The sequence below is a fragment of the Eptesicus fuscus genome, chromosome 12, assembly GCF_027574615.1.
Source record: "Eptesicus fuscus isolate TK198812 chromosome 12, DD_ASM_mEF_20220401, whole genome shotgun sequence".
Taxonomy (NCBI): domain Eukaryota; kingdom Metazoa; phylum Chordata; class Mammalia; order Chiroptera; family Vespertilionidae; genus Eptesicus; species Eptesicus fuscus.
In genome coordinates this window covers 53,347,306-53,364,419 of record NC_072484.1, presented here as the reverse complement: position 1 = coordinate 53,364,419, position 17,114 = coordinate 53,347,306, and the positions used below count along the sequence as shown (strand labels likewise).

Sequence of the window (17,114 nt, the reverse complement as noted above, 5' to 3'; positions counted from 1 at the left end):
CCCTGCTGACAGCCCTACTGCACAGGCACAGGAAAAAACCTGTACTTCCTCCCTAGGCAGTAACGGTCACCTTTTCTGGATACCTGTTCGTGATGGAGCCTGGAGGAGCCACAGTGAGGCAGGCAGGGCACAGGTGGGAGGGCTGAGGAAGCCACGCACCGAACATTGGGGATGCTGTGTGGGTCTGCGAGCAGCAAGGCTGGTGGCCAGGGGTGGGCTCTCGAGTCTGCTGGCAGCTCACCTCTGCACTTTGCCGTAGTCCTCGCTCAGTGGGAAGAGCTGCTCCTCCACCTTGTCCCACCGCTCCAGGCAGCTCCACAGCCAGTCGGGGTTCACCACGTGCAGCTGTCCGCACGCCTGGGCCTGCCGCACCTTCTCTGTGCCTACAAGAGGGGAGCAATGGCCTGGCTATTCAGGGACCCAGTACAGAGCCTAAGGCATGCACCCAGGACACGCCCACATGCATACCTAGGCCCAAGATGGGCAGACAGAGTACCAGTCCAAATAGGACTTAGCCATTATGTAATTATCAGAAAGATGCTTCTGAACATTCCACATGAAACAGGAGCCCTGCTGGTTTCAAAGAATGACTGCAGAGGCCAATGTAGATGCATTCTACTCCATGAACTCCCTCGGTTGTCCTTGCCCCCACCCCGGGGCAGGACCGAGGAAGGCCTAGTGGCTGGCTGGCCACTTACCTGCCTTTGCAGCAATCAGGTGGGTGGCCCTGTCAGGGGCGTCAGGGTCTAACACCAGCTGGGTGAGGATCTTGGCTCCGAGGGCCGTGGCATGGTAGTGCTCTCGCGTCTTTTCCACCGGGAAGTTGGTGGGATACAGCCCACTGAATATTATGGCAACGTCCGCCAGTACTCGGCTCTTGAGCTCAGGGACGATCTTCCGTATGTCGGGTGCCTCCTGGGTCTCGCCGCGCAGATAGCGGTCGTACCTGGCGTAGTAGTCAGAGTGCACGCGGGCGAGGATCTCCTCCAGGTGGACCAGGTGGTCATCGCCATCATCGTCCTCCTCCTCGTCGTCCTCCTCCTCCTCCACGCTCTGGTCCAGGGACTCGCCCACCGTGATGCCTGACTGCTCACTGTTCTGGGACTCCGTCTCGGCCTCCTTCTTGTCGGCAGAGCCACCCGCCAGCCCACAGAAGCTGTCTCGCTCGCCCTCCTCCTGCAGATCAGGTTGGACTCCGGGCGCAGGCTCTCCACAGTGATTCGGCCGTGTGGGCCTCTCCCCACCCGGGCCCGGGGCGCCGCCCTGCTGCATGGCTCTCCTGGTGTCCTGCGCAGCCTTAAGCTTCTTCTGGCTCTTCTTCTCCCCACTTTCGCCATCAGAGGTGGTGGAGGACTGACCCTCTGACTCACTGCTGCTCTCAGTGTCACTGGATAAGTCAAAGTCCAGGTCACTGCCTACTGTGCCCTGAGCGGGCTGCTTCTCCACTGAGGTCCGACCCTGCTGCTGAACACACACTGGGGGCCCCCTACCGTCCACCAAAGGGGCTCGGGCAGCAGGCGAGGCCCAGTCCCCGTTGAGTTCCCTCATGGGCTTCCCAAGGCCGTTACTCTGCTCGATTGCAGAAACTGGCCTTCCCTCCTCAGGGTCCTTAATGGACGGAGCTTGATCTGCGATGTCAGCACCTTTGGGAGGATAATTCACTGCAGGTGCACACAAAAGGAGAGGTTACCATGATTTCCAAGAAATGGGAAAATGCAGGACGTATCCGCTACACCCTGCTTCAGACAGGCCATCGAGCTGTCCACTGCAGGGACGCTGCTGGGTCCCACTTTCTCCCAGCCCAGACCTCTCAGTCCTATTTTAGTGGCTGCAGCAATAATTGCATACCTCAAAACTTTTTATTTAATCCTACTCAATTGGAAAAATGTTCAAACTGTACGATTAAGAAACAGAAACAAAATAATATCATGCCTTTTAGTATAACATAAACACAACGGCCTCTGTAATACTGAAATACAACAAGCAGCAACAAAGTGAGTCCTGAATTCAGAGCAGTCACAAGGCAGGTGAGAGGCGGAGGAGACAGTGAAGCAAATGCTAATACTTCTCTGAGGACTAGAAGGGAGTTGCCCACCTTTCTTTCTCGCCGGAGGCTCCCGGGACCCTGGGGGAGCATTGATGTCCCCTGTGCCCTGAAAGTAGACGTATTTCTTTACGGTGATCAGATTGGGGGCGAACTTCCAGACATCTTCTCGGTCATCAATAATGCAAACCATTGAGTCTCCACAAGGAAAGAGATTTCTAGAAGTAAAAATGTATCAGAACTACTAGCATGATTTATAAAAAAGAATCATCAAATAAGAGTCTTAACTATCTTACACGTAACCACTAGACAGCAGACTAATGCGAAACAGATGCAAAGTACAGAAGGGCTTTTGTTTAGCTTGTGTTTAAATTGTTTCCAGAGAAGGTAACATTAAAACAGTCACAGTTTCCTCCACTGTCTCTGCTACTTCTCAAGGCAGGAGTCAGCACTCTCCTTAGAAGACCAGAGAGGAAGGAGAAAGCTCCAGTCCCGACAAAGCCTCGAGAACAAACTTAAATCAGTGGCCACGTCCCAGTACAACTTCATTTACAAACATAGGTTATCTGCCTACAGGCCAGAGTCTGCCCCCACCTGTTCCCAGGTGAGGGCTTTCAGAGAGAGAGGCAGGAAGGCTCAGCCTTGTTCAAACTCAGCTGTTTGAAAAAGCTGTTCCCTGAAGTTCCCAAAAGGTGACTTGTATTCCCCAAAACTACTAGTGTGTGTGGGGTGAGCAGAAATATTAACAAGGGTCTAAAGGCCATCCCTGGGTGCAGGCATGCTCTGCTACCTCACATGGTCTCCTTAAATTTCATTTTTGTCCACACCCCTGGGATTCAGAGAGCTGGCCCATAGCACTCAATACTCAGAATGACGACTGCTTCTTGCCTGTCTCCACGATCGGGGGATAAACCCAGTAGAGATGCCTACCACTGTTCAGAGTCTCTACTGCTAATAAATAATAAAGGCTACACTACCCAGGAAAAAATGTTCATGTGTCCAAAATTAATATTATTTTTCTGAGTCCATTTTCCAGAAGAACATAAGCTAGCTAAAACACCTCAGTGGCAAATGCCTTCCAGCACATTTAATTCCAGATGGGGGACTGCCGTGTCCACTGTGGAGCAGGCTCCTTAGTCACCGACACGCTCGCTCATTTTCCTTGTCCACATCAACCTGCTCACTCTGACACTAAGGAGCAAACACACAAGGTCTGTTTCTGAAACAAGTGCTTTCACTTTTTCTAGTGCACATTGACTTGAATGGGTCTCAGTCGTGTGGACACCCCAAATCTGAACTCGAAATGTTAGATGCAGGTGGCAGACACCAGCCAGGAGGTCACTGAGGCCACAGCTGTTACTGCCTTACTATCCAGTCTCGTTAGTTCTACCTGACACTGGGTAGAAAGGGGGACATTGCTCATATAGAGAAGACATTTCTGAGAATATCAAAGAGCCCTGTGATTGGGTGGGATGGCCCAGTCGCAGAGGGATAGACAGGACAAGACAGGAAGGGGGGTGGTGATGGGAAGGGTGGGAATAGCAGAGGGGCAGATGAAAATGTGACCTAGGCTCTCCTAACACTCCCAGTGTTAACAGCAAGTCAGCTCTCGAGGAATCGTGAACCTGAGATGCCAACACCTTCTTTAAACTTGTGACTTGACAGACAGCCCACCTTGTACTTGGGGAAGCTCTGGGCGCTTTCTACTGACACTGTCACCTGAATTTCCTGTGCCCCCCAGCCCTGCTCTCAGCTCCTTCTCTCCAAACCCTCATCCTCCCGCTGTTTGGACATACAGGGAGAGGCAGGAAGTAGGGGTCTGGTTAGAAGACAGTAGCAGAGACAGTGGCAGAAATGCAAGAATAAACACAATTACTGCTCGATGCTCCCAATGCATCTTCACAATGGGAACCGACAGCAAGCCTTGTGATGAACAGAGCAGGTACGTACCTGAGGTTCCCTGTTTTAGAAAATGGGTCGATACACTCGTCCCTCGATAATATTCGGTGAGAAAAAAGCTTCTTCTCAGGGTCTAAAAAGCCTTTGAAAAGAAAGCAGGATAAAGGTCATGTGTGTCTAAGATGCAAGAATGCTCCACTGTGCATACGGTGAAGACCTTACTGTTTCTTTAGAATCAGAGACACAGAGCATCACAGAGAATTCTATGCAGAGAAGTAGTTACATTAACCTTCACATGTCCCACTCACTTATCCCAATAGCCACAGCAGCCACATGCTAAAGGCAAATATGTTGAATTTTAGTTACAAGATGAATTACTTTAGTATGTTGCCTACATGTTCATGATTAAAATTTCCTACAAGGGCACTAAATGTAAACAGGGGAAGAGAAATTCATTTCTCCAGCAACAACAAAGGACCAAGACCAACCAATAAAGAGAATTTCAAGGTGCTGAATCTAACCATCGACATCTAATACCGAGCTGTGACCATGTCATATTGCAGGTACTAGGTCTACCTGCAGTCAGTGGGGCTGGATCCCAGCTGTCCCCAGGGAAGTAAAGCCCACACCCTACACTGCCCCCAGCCGTGGCCACTGTGGGCAATGCTGCATGACCCAAGGGCTGCTGCCTCCATGCACTGAGCTCAGCCAGCACAGCCCGACGTCTGCACCAAGACAACAGGTCAGTGCTGAACTGCCACACTGCGTGCTCCTAGTAAGATCGCCTGTCTGCACCTCAAGTGTTAAGTGCAGACAGACATAAGCAATGTGGCCCCATAAGTGTTTCCAAACCAATCAGTAAAACATCTTAAGTTCACTTATATATAAGACTAGAGGCCTGATGGATGAAATTCGTGCAAGAGTAGGCCTTCTTTCCCCTGGCTGCCAGCACTGGCTTCCCTCTGGCACTCAGGACCCGGGGTTCCCTCACAGCCTTGGCTTCATCCGGAAGGACGTCGGGGCTAACTAGCATATTACGCTTTTATTATTATAGATGTTTATTTTTCCAGGTATCTGTGGTCCCGACCAACTCCCAAACTGGCCCATGACAGCAGCCAGTCCATCTAGACGCAGGCAGGTGGGGAGGGCTGCCCAGGAGAGCAGTGGCTGAACTTTAGAGACTTAACACTGCCTGGCCACCCAACCGCCAGCTCCCAGGGAGGCTGACAGGGAGCTCCCTTCACCTTCAAGAAAGCATGGCGGGCCTGGCCATGGTGGCTCAGTGACTGAGCATCAACCTGTGAGCCAGGAGGTCACGGTTCGATTCTTGGTTGGGGCACATGCCCAGGTTGTAGGCTCGATCCCCAGTGTGGGGCATGTAGGAGGCAGCCGATTAATGATTCTCTCATCAACGTTTTTATCTATCCTTCTCCCTTCCCCTCTTCGAAATAATAATAATAATAAAAAAAAGCAAGCATGGCGGACAGTAAGAAATAACCCAGTTTCAGTGTTCAGGCGCACCACACACAGCTCAGCCAGAGTCGCCCGCTCACCTGCGATCGTGTGTGCATATAGCCGACTGCCGAAGGTGAAGACGTGCAGCTCGTACAGCCGGGCGACCTTCTCCAGGAACTCCCTGCAGTGCGGACGCAGGCGGGTGTGCAGCATCGGCTCACCCCGGCCCAGCTGGAAGTGTAGGATGCCCTGCGGAGAGCGAATGCCCAGTCAGCAGAGGACCCGAGGGCATGGGCTCCACCGTCAGGACAGGGGTCCAGGTATCGTGCCAACTTACCAGGCACACATGATTTCCTTACACATGCTCCACGGGAGTGAGCTCAGCCCCCTCTGCTGTGGCCACTCACACAGCAACTACAGATGACAACACGTAACTGCCTACAGAACCACCGCAAGTACCTCTAGTAACTACCTATGGCAACGAGGGCAACTATCCTATATAATCCTATACAATAAAAGACTAATATGCAAATAGACTGAACGGTGGAACAACCGAACAACCAATTGCTATGACGTGTGCTGACCACTAGGGGGCATGTGTGGAACATGGAGGGCGTTGGCCGTGGCAGGATGGTGGAGCAGGTGAGTGGGGGTGCCAGACGAAGGCGGGGCACCGGTCGCTGTCATCAGGGCAAGCCTTTGGTGGTTACTGAAAATTCTTTGCTCCTACACACCGTGGTCCCGCCCAGTGTTTGCACCTGCTGCCGGTGCCAGCCCTGCTCGCACCCACTTCCAGCGCCAGCCAAACTTGCACCTGAAGCCGGCGCTGGAGCCACTGCTCGCACTCACTGCCAGTGCTGGTCCTGGTCCCGATCACTCGGCGCCATCAGCGGGTGCGAGCGGTGGCTGCCAGCCCTGATCGCCCCGAGGGCTTCTCCACCACCCCCTGCTCCTGAGGGGTGATTGGGGCAGGAGCTACCGCTCGCACCCATTGACGGTGCTGGCCCCACTCACACCTGCTGCTGGTGCCGGCCCCAATCACTCCACGCTGTCAGCAGGTGCGAGCAGGGCGGCGCCATCAGCGCGTGGGAGCGGCGGTGGGAGCGGGGCTGCCGGCAGACGGGACTGGGGGCTGTGGCGGGAGGGGCTGGGCAACCGTGTGGAGGATGGGTTGAGACCTGCCCCTGTGCCCACCACAGCCTCATGGCCCACAGTTCAAGGTGCATGAATTCGTGCACTGGGCCCCTAGTCTGTTATAAGTACAGAGACTACCTGTGACAAACACCCACAGGAACCAGCTATCACAACTAAGACAACTACCCAGTCACTGCAGTGTCACTGAAGGGGTGTGAGGACACCAGCAGACCCTCACACATCCTAACTACTGTGCCCACTCTTGTTAATGATGCACAAAGTAATGTCACTCATGTCTTTGTTCCTTCAAATACTGACATTTGTCAAATAGCAGAACCACAGTTGGCTTAGAACAGGTTCCCATTAATCTGCTGACAGTGTCTTCCCCAGTTATCAATGAAAGCAAGGCACAGGTTCCTACATAAGCTAGTCTACCTCACGGACTATTTTAAGACACAGCTTTATTAACTTATAGACACATCACAGAAGCTGACACAGCATTCTAAATCACCTCAGCAGACAGGTAAAATTAGTAATACCGACCTGCTTATACACGATTAATAGGCAAATAGGCTCCCTCTCCTCAGGAAGTAAACTCTGATCTTTTTAATCCTATTTATCATTAATTTTCTCAGTAAAAATGCTCTAAACAACAATTATAAAGGAAAAGTAACCAATCTTAGGCTTAGTTAACTTTTCCCATTTCTAAGTGAGTCAAAGCCCTCGTGATTAGGCTGTTAGAAGACTAGGAATAAAACCTTATAAACAACTTCCACCCCACTCAACAGTTAAATAGTCCATGAATTGCAATCAACACCCTTAAAGGCGCACGTTATGTAAATATGTCTGAAGTCGTCAGCAGCGTCCCGGGTCAGCAGCAGCATGTGGGGGGCTCTGGGTGGCCGGGAAAGCCCTGTAATCACGCTGTTACTGAGCCCAGCAGAGGGATGGGCCCATGGGCAGGGTGTGGCAGCACTGAAGCCCTAGCAGTTGCAGAGGACTGGCCATGCAGATGCTGACATTTGCCTTCTGGACCACATTAGCTGAGAAACTGGCATGTTACAACTAGCTCAACTGTCTTATAAATGCCCGACTTCAAAGGCACGATAAACCCGTGTGCCAGCCTGGCCTGGCCCCTCTGTCAAGGACTCCTTCCCACAGCGCTGTCCTAACCAGACTGCTGAGCTCTGTGGACACGAAAAATCCGAGCACTAACAGAGGGCTACACAGCAACAAGGAAGTGAAAGATGACGATATCGGTGATGCTGGTCTCCAGGTAATGACAGCAGGAGCTGACACCTGCCTGGGAACAGCCACCTGCAACAGGCATGCAGCCTTCTGAAAGGTCCAGAAATTCAACTTCTCGGCTCTACAACTTCTGAGCACAAAGTTGAAGTAGCATTCCGTCCTTGACCCATTCTCTGTATTTTACTGGAGAATTCATGCAGGGTGACGTCCAGACTCACCTACAGCCCGGGTGCACCTGCACTGCCCCCCATTGCAGACTTTCCTGAAGAGCACACAAATCTGCTCCTCTCCCCCAAGACCGCCCCCTTTGCTGTCCACTCTGCCTGCCCCCTGGGCCTTCCAGGCCTGCAGTTCACGGTGCTGAGGACCGTGTGGGGGACCTGCCTGTGGCACAGGCCCTGGAGGAGCCCCGAGGGCCGCCGCACTCACTTTGTTTGACATCTGCTGGCACTGCTGCTCGGTGGTGTGGATGAGGGTCTGGTCCAAGTCGACCATGAGCACCAGCTTCCTGTTCCGATGCAGTCGTTGCTGGTCTTCCCTCCCTAGCTGCTCGGCTTGCTGAAGTTAAAATGAAAAAGGAAAAATGACAATGCAAGTATATCTGGATCCAAAATAAAATTCAATTTCATTAAGAAAAACAGGTGGAAGCTGAGCATATTCTTCACTGCCCTCTGCACTGCCTGCCAGTGGACCCAATGCTGTCCAGACCACGTGGGGCCACAGGGCTACGCCCCTGCTGCCTGGAGCCTGCAGTGTGTACCGCACCCCGCAAGGCACTCTGCCTTGTGACCCTAATTCTGTCATTTCACGAAAGGTGTAAACCAATGAAAAAGGAGGTAAAAGGAAGTGGTGGTTCCTATAAAAATTTAGTTGGATGCTGTGGAGCAACTCAACACCATGAACTGCAGAAGGAATGGGCAAAGTGGGACGGTAGGCAGGGACAGGGACAACTAGGACACGAGGTGCAGCAGCAGGCATGTGGGATGCATCTCAGGTGCCCGCCGCTTGGCGCTGGGCTTCACCTTGGAAGAGGCCCAGGTGGGTCCTGGAGACGGCGTGGCCCAGATGTTACCCTCATGGGCCAGCGGGGACACTGCTCTTGGAAGGGCCTGGTCCTACCACACTCAGCCGATGAGGGGACTGATGTGGGCCCGTGACAAAGACTTTGGGGCCTGCATCACTACCATTTCTCACTGTAACTCAGTTATACTGTCAACAAACGCCGGCTCTCATTAGTTTGCACAGAATTCTAACCTCTGTTCCTGAAGGGACTGAAGCCAACAGTGGTTCCGTGATGTCAGGAAATGGGGGACACTCTTCTCTTTAATCCTCCAGCTCCCTAGTTCTCTCTCTCTCTCTCCCCCCTCCCACCTACCCCCCTCCCCCAATGTATTTACATTTGTTTAAAGTCCAGTAATTCAGAAAAACTTGAATCATGTACCTGGTATTTTGTCCTTCTCATAAAAAATAAAGTAGGTATCACTTAAAAGCACAAGTCTAAAAAAACACACCCTGTAACAATGTATCACCTACTCACACAGATGCAGAACTCTGAAAATGCTTTATAAGTGAGTTTTTATACAACCCCAATAGACCTGTTCCTGTGCTCTGTCCTGGCGATGCTCACTCAGCCCATTAGACTCAGACCATAGAAACATGAGGTGTCAGGTGTTCTTGGAATGCATGAAAGGAACGGATATGGTAAAACTCCAAACTTCCTATCTGTGCAGACACCTTCAATTCCTGGGCAGCTGGGCCTGCTGGTACACAAATGCACAGGGGCCCCCCCTAGGAGCTCTGAGGCCTCTTCTGGGTCCCTGCACCCCTGTCTGCTCCACCAGCACTGCCGATGCCCTCGACTCTACCCAGGTCACCTCTTACACAGCCACCTGTCCTGGTGGCAGCTGCTCATGGGCTCTAACCCTGGCCCTCAGCCTCCCCGACCAGATCCGCTGGTCGCAGCATGTGTTCACATGTCTAATCCCTCCAGCCCAGACCTGGCTCCAGGGAACCGGAGCCAAAGCCCTAGAGAGCAGGGAGCCAGATGCCTCCCAGGTGGAATCACTTGGGAAAGAGACAAGTGCAACCCCCATACTCGTCGTCCTCCCAGAGGTCACGTCAGATAAAGGTGATCAAAGCCCTGCACGTTCTCCGGCTGCCCTCTCCCTGCTCTGGAACCCACGGGCGGCACTCACCTCGGAGCTCACCATCAGCTCCGGGACACTGTGCACCATCGACACGGTGGCTGTGGACAGTGGCATCTGCTGCCTCCCGTTCTTGCTCTGCAGCCTGCGGAAGCGAGAGGGCTGTAAGATTCGGCTGCGGACCAATGCAGTGAGCACTTTCACTTCCATTGTGGTCGATGTGCTGCTGGCAACTGCAGAACGTTGTCCACTTAAAACACACGGGAGACTGGCCAAACGATTACGTTCCAGTCCCTCACAGAGCTCTGCTGAAAACACACTGATGTCACCCTGACACAGGCACTCCATGAGCAAACAGCCAGGCACAGCACCCCCTACGCACACCGTAGGATCAGAAGCGCATCTCTACTCACTAGTGCTTCCCTCCCACAGCGGGTGACCGGCTGAGCTGACCTTAGAGCAGTCAGGTTCCCAACCCCATACCCGTGCCCTCCACCCTTCACCTCTGTACCCACGGTCCCCCTTCCAACATGAAAGGCACTATGCTCACGCCGGGCCAGTACTTACTGAGTCAGGTCTTGGCCACACTCGGCGCACAAACCCTTCATAACGACTGGGTGGCTGCATCCTTCGACTCGCACCAGAACCGCTCTAGAAATGGGGGGGCAAAAAGCAGAAATCAGGAAGGGAGACACTGGGACTCTGGTTTCTCACTACTCTCCCTGAGTGGGAGGAAGACCTGGCTGCTGCACGCCTCGCGGGGACTCCTGTGCTCTGACTGTAAAATGGAGGACGGATGTCTCACCTGTGGGCTCCACTCACCTAAAACACAACAAACCACATAGAACAGGTGCAGGAGCTGAAAATGTCGTGTCAGGAGAGGAAACTATCTCAAATACTCTTACATTTATGATAAACAATCTACAAAAACTGAAACTTTGTTAATACAACAAGGAACAATAATACCAACAATAAGTGGCTGCCTCCCCCGTGTTCCCAGTGCAGAGAGGCTGCGATGCATCTGCTCTTCTGATAGACTACTGCAACAGTTCCAGTTTCTACAAACACAGAAATTACTATTTTCTTTGCATGGGTGGGGCCCAGGGCGAGGGCCTCGCTGTCCCGTGTCTGCAGCCTCTAACCCCAGCGCTGATTTGTCCCCATCACCTTATTCCTCTCCCTGGAGCATGCTCTCCCCTGCTATTAACGCCATCTAAACCTCTAGCCAAAAAATCTGCTTGTTTCCTGTCTTAAACAAGCAATAAGAGGAACAGACCAGCCGCTGCACTGGACCCCACACAGCTCCTCACAGCGACCTTCCCAGAAGCCTTTGCACCTGTCCCCAGCTTACTGTCCACCCACTCTGGGCACCCTGCATTCCTCATCTCTCACCAATGGTCTTCTGCCTCTGCTTTCCAGAGCTGGGGCGCTGCCACTCCACCCCCACTCTCGCACCTCCCCCTTCATGTGGCTCCTCAGCACCCCACCCATACCCAAACCCCACCCCCACGTGGGCACCCCTTCTTCCAGTTATCCAGGCTCAGTGACCCTCACAGGAGCACCAGCACCCTCTTCTCCAATCCCACCCACCTCAGAGGACACTTGCCCAGCTGCCGCAATAAGGTCACACCCTCTCTTGTCAGCAGAGTCCCACCCACTTTCCCAGACCCCCTTCAGTGCTAATTCAGGTTCCATTCCTCTGGGGCCCTCCCTCACCTGAGAACATGTAGCAGAGCTAGCAAAGGGACTTGAGGCCTTTCCCAAAAGTCACAGGTGCATTTTGATCCCTGGCTAATGGGTCTTTTGAAGGAAGCATGTGGGGCCCTGGAACCTGCTGTTTGCCCCTGGGAACACTGGTGGCAGGTTTTGTGAGAAACTGAGCAAACGGGTTCGTTCACCCGTCTACAAGGTTTAAAAGTGCCGATGCTGCTTACGTTTACTACAGGTTCTGCGGTCCTGCTACCCCGTGAGAACACGTGGGCCACACACCCCAGTGAGGAAGGGCACTGAAGTCTGCATTTATTCACTTTCCTTACTTTTAAACTAAAACTTACCACTTGGAGGATATTTTTTCAGGAATTCCCCCAAAAAATGTACCAGGATTTCATCAATTGCCCCTAATAACATTAACCCGAAGACATACTTGATGTGTCTCTATTTCAACCAATAAACAGGTTGAAATGCTTTACAAGGTATAGGTTTCCAGTCTGTAGCCTGCCTTTTCGTTTTCTTAAGTGTTTTTTGAAGACGGAGTTCTTAGTTTTGATAAAGTCTAATTTATCTGTATATTTATTAAGAAGACTATCTTGCCTAGGATCACTAAGATTGGATGGGAACCCAGGGTAGGACCATTAACTTATAGGCCAGTGGTTTTCAACTTTTTTCATCTCATGGCACACATAAGCTAATTACTAAAATTCTGCGGCACACCAAAAAAATACCAGATGGCCATCGGTGGTTGCTGTCATTTTTTTGTTTGACAATCTAAGGGAAAAGAGGTCAGTGCCTCTGACTAAACAGTCAGGTATTGCATGTTTTAAAAATTCTTGGGGCACACCAGTTGAAAATCGCTGCTAGAGGATTATCTCTAACTAAGGTGGAAGGAAGCTTCCAGTACAGCCCCGGAGAGAACGTCTGGGTCTTAACAGATGATGAGGAAGCAGGTGAGAGGCTTGAGGCTCCCGAGGTCAGAGTAGGAAGAGCATAGAGCGGTGGCTTTGAGACCAGAGGGTCCAGCTGAAGGGCACTGGGCACAAAGTGAGTAGGCAGGTAGACAAGCCCCATGGCACCAGAGCAGGTGCTACTTGCCAAGGGAGCTGGCAGAACACACAGACAGTGCCACACGCCCCAGAATAAACCTGCCTACTGAAGACCGACTGGACCCAGGGAACATGGAAGGAGAGAAACAGGAGGGAGATAGAAACAAGAACAGGGGGTTCTCCTGGGAACCAGCAAGTGAGGGACAGGGGCCATTGGCAGAGGGCATAGGGGAATGCAAGCCAGGAAGTGGACGGGGCCAGGGTGTCACCACCACCAAGGAAACAGACAATGATGGGCCTTTGGGGAGCCCCAATGATTAAGGATGGGCGGAAAAAAGAATGACAATTAGAAAGAAATCAGTGTCACAGAGGCTGCACAGCCAGACCCATGACACACATCAGGGAGGTACCATCTCAGAGAAAGAGTGTCAATGTTAAATGCCCCTAAGAGGAACCAGATAAAGTTAAAATACATGTCTGGATGAGGGAGATGTCCTTATCTTGACTGAGTGGTTGTTTCTAAGACTCACCAAACTGCACCTAAACACATGCGCTGTACTTGCTGGTCACAAACACACGGACCTAGGCCACTGGATATATCGATAGAGTTGTCGGTGTCCTTCCAGAAAGACCCTCCGGCAGACCACAGCAGGACAGAGAGAAGGGCCCAGACTGCTCCCAAAGGACTCATGCCGGCAGCCCTCGGGTCCCCTCCCATCTTCCCTCCACACCTAGACGGCCCTGCCCCCTAGCCAGCTTCTCACCTGTCCCCTTAAGACCAAGGGAAGCCCACACAAAAGCCACTTTCCTGTCTCCCTGCAGACCCCTGGGACCTCACCATACCACTCCACAGCCTGTGACCCAATGACGTGCCTGGCTAATGACGTGCCCCCAAGCACGGCTATAGGTCCCCTTGGCACAGGACTCACTCCACCTGGACAACCCCTGCCTCACCCTTCTGTGTGAACAGCCCCGGTCACATGCCCCCCACATCCATAGCTGCACAGAGGACAGAACGTCACGGAGAACGGCTCTTCACAGGCGTTGAGCTTACCCTCCATCATGCACAGGCTGGTAGGTTTACAGGCTCATTAGGCCCCAAGATGTCAGGTAAGATGACTTCAAAGTAGTGATGACAGCAGGCAACAGTTTGTCAAACAACAGTGAGCCTCTCCCTCTAAGGAAGCCAGGCAGCTGACTTAAGTGGAGGGTGCCATCCTGAGGCAACATCCATCCCCGGCCCCCCACCACCTGCATTCGGGTGGCAGGCATAGGCACCAGAGCTGAAGGAGTGAGGAGAGTGGATGCAGGCTGAGACTCCCCGGGATGGGATAAAGGATGGCCTTATCCCATCCTGTCCTCATTAGCTTCCGGGAGGGGGCACAGACCAGAAGCTGAGGGTCAGTGCAGCCCCAGGGAGAGGGGAGGAGACTAGAGTGAGCAGCACCACCAGAGGAAGGCAGGAGTGGACAGAAAGCTGACTGGCGCGGGGGGGGGGGGGGGAGGGGGGGGGGGGAAGGGAAGCTGTACACTAACCACTCCAGCAGGAGGCAGGAATGTTCACCTGCCCCTTCTGTTCTTGACAATGAAAACCATCAAGAGTCATGTGCACACACACCTGTGTCCACTTCAACCTGATCTCAAGACCACACAAACTATGCACTGACAGGTTCACACACCTCAATAGAGGAAACCAGTCCCTTAAGAAGGTTAAAACTAAGGACCCGCAGCTGAGCCAATCCTAGGAGGGCGCCCAGCTGCACCTCCTTCCTGAACTATGATGCAGAACCGCACCAGGTTTTACAACCGCGTTCAGCAAAGTTTATGAGAATCTGAAGTGCACACCCCCAGGAGTTTATAGCGCGATGACAAGCATGGAGCACGCTGATTCGTTCCATACTCACTGTCGCCCCAGTTTTCCTAACTTACAAATAAAGCGTCTTAGGGACAGGAACCTATTGCAGAAGAGGGAACACAACCGAGTTCTAAAGAAAGACCACAAACAGTGGCTTACCCTGCAAAGTTCTCCCCAAGCGCAGCCCCCTAGACCCTCTCCTGCCTAGTGCCCGGCTCCGGCCCTGGCCCCTCTCCCAACCCGAGACACTCGCTCTCATCCCGACTCACTCACCCGGGAGCCACCACCTGGCCCGGCTGTGCGCACAGCTCCCGCACCACGCCGGCGCGCTCCGACCTCAGCCTGCGCTCGGCGCGCACGCAGCCCCCGGAGCCGGCGCGGACAGGGGGGAGCCCGGAGGGCTGCGCGGAGGCGGCGGCGGCCTCGAACACAGCCAACACCGAGCCGATGCGCACGGTCTCGCCCGCCGCCACCCTCCACTCGAGCAGGCGTAGCGGACCGGGACCCGGGCAGCGCACCTCCGCCACGGCCGCCGGCGGGGTGCCTTCGGCGGGAACGCGGTCGGCGGGAGGAGCCTCCATCGCGGCCAACAGGTTCGCTACGGTGATGCGGCGGGAGGGCGCTCAGGGCCCGCTGCCCATCGCGGACCGGCGGGCGGGCGGGCGGGCGACCCTGGCCCAGGCGGCGGCGGTGGCTGCGCTGCGATTCCCACTCTTGCACCGGCTTCCACCCGCCGCCCAGGTCCGCGCCGACTTCCGGGACAGCGTGTGGCGTCACACTACGCCACGTGCGTGCGCCAGGGGGCCCGCGTGTAAACACTAGCCCACGCGGGGCCCGAGAGGCGCTGCACCAGCAACGGGTACCGAGGTGTTCCGGGACCAAACCCGTGGAGCTGGGCCCGGCGGGAACAGTGTTGCTACGCCCAGTTTACTCTGTGAACACCGGTCCCAGCATGCAGCGCGCGCCGCTGTCCCACAGGTCCCTTTAGGCACTGAGGCACGGGTGGGGGGGGGGCGGGTCTTTAAACCGTGAGTCCCGGCATGCACCGCGCGCTGCCTTACCGCGAATCCCCATCTGGCGTTGCGAGTTCCGGCACGCAACGCGGGCCGCCGTCCAAACGTTCGCGCTAAGGCGGGCGTCCTGTGAACTACGAGTCCCGGCATCCCACGCGGACTGCCGTCCTACGGTCCCCTCGCGCGCTAAGGCGGGCGTCTTGATAACTACAAGTGCCGGCATGCAACGCGCGGGCCGCTGAGCCGCAGCCCCGTGTGCCAGGGCGGGGTCAGGGTCCGAGGGATTGGGTGTACGGAGTTGTCTGAGCTGTCCGCTCACGTGGGGAGGCCTCGGCTTCGTCGCTGGTTCCTAGTACGGAGAGATAATGGAAGTCGTCGTGGTGACCTTGAAGGGCATTCCTCAGAGCGGGGTGACTACACACCTGCTGTTCCTGGGTGTTGTGGACGGAAGCACCTGTCCTCGCCGCCTCAGAGGTTGGGTCCCCAGCCCAAGGACGTGCGGGCTGGACTCCCGGTACAGGCAGCGTGACTGGCGCGTCCCCTGGCCTCAGGCAGGACAAAAAACAGTTCTCAGAGTTTAGAGGAGCCACACCGAGCTTGTTTCGTGTCTACCATTAAGTTAAATTATATATCCACGTGGAAAACTCACAGTTAGCTGGAAATTGAACAATTCTGAGTAACCAGTGTATCAAAGAAGAAGTCACACAGCAGTAAGAAAATGTGAGTGAAAAGAACAAATAGACTAAAACTTGGGTGCTGCAGTGCTTAGAATGTATGGCTAAAATGTCTGTGTTTAAAGAAGAACTATATCAAGAACCTAGCTTTTGACCGTAAGAAATCAGAAAAAGAAGAGCAAACGAAACCCCAAGCAAAAAGGCAAGAAATAAAGGAAATATAAAAACAGTAGAAATCTGAAAAGAAAAATGGACAAAACTAGCTGGGTTGACAGAAGGGCGAGGGGAAGGAATTACTAAAGTCGGGAATGAAAGAGAAAATAGCACTGCCAACTGCACAGAAATACAAAGGATTCTAAGGGAATAACATGAACACCAAGTTAGATGAAATAGATAAATCCCTAAAAGAACAAAAATACAGAAATTGAAGTAGAAATAGAATCAGGCCTGCAACACCTAGTTAGCACTAATCTCATTGTCTCTGAACGTTACAAAAGTTTTCACCTCCACACCTTTTACTCCCCACCTGTGTCCTGGCCCCACCTCTGGTCCCCAAGAGTTTTCCTAGAACAAGCATGTCAAACTTGCAGCCTGCAGGCCGCGGGCCTCGTTTATTTGGCCCCTGTTAGCCTTTGAGTTTGACATGCTTGTTCTAGAAGCTCCTCCAAAGCCCAGGTCCTCAGGTGTGGCCAGGTGTTGAAAGAAGCCACTCCAGCAGCAGCTGTTGCTGATTTTTCTTTTCCCTGGTTATCCAAGAAACACATTTCACTAAAAGAAGCATTTGCTTTTCTAGAATTAACACAGAAGCATATGTTTCCTATTAAAGCTCCTTAAAAAAAACAGCAACACAATTTTCACGTTGCTGCCATGAGGGACAATGGCTTCCCTA

At 53.3% G+C, this 17,114-nt stretch overlaps 1 protein-coding gene across 4 annotated transcripts in view; it reads right to left on the bottom strand.

Annotated features, from left to right (window-relative positions):
* CTDP1 (CTD phosphatase subunit 1) overlaps positions 1 to 15,397 on the bottom strand; it is a 34,246-nt gene extending 18,849 nt beyond the window's left edge. For 2 of the 4 annotated variants that reach the window (XM_028139294.2, XM_028139296.2), the window contains exons 1-9: positions 14,812 to 15,395; positions 10,492 to 10,575; positions 9,976 to 10,069; positions 8,210 to 8,338; positions 5,497 to 5,647; positions 3,995 to 4,085; positions 2,096 to 2,262; positions 699 to 1,661; positions 242 to 383 (exon numbers count right to left, since the gene is read on the bottom strand). In XM_028139294.2, the coding sequence (XP_027995095.2) occupies positions 242 to 383; positions 699 to 1,661; positions 2,096 to 2,262; positions 3,995 to 4,085; positions 5,497 to 5,647; positions 8,210 to 8,338; positions 9,976 to 10,069; positions 10,492 to 10,575; positions 14,812 to 15,119 (2,129 nt within the window). In that variant the 5' untranslated portion in view covers positions 15,120 to 15,395. Of the gene's footprint in view, positions 1 to 241; positions 384 to 698; positions 1,662 to 2,095; positions 2,263 to 3,994; positions 4,086 to 5,496; positions 5,648 to 8,209; positions 8,339 to 9,975; positions 10,070 to 10,491; positions 10,576 to 14,811 lie in introns of all 4 variants that reach the window. The other 2 variants (XM_028139297.2, XM_008160335.3) reach the window with 2 other exon arrangements.
* Positions 15,398 to 17,114: the final 1,717 nt, after the last annotated feature.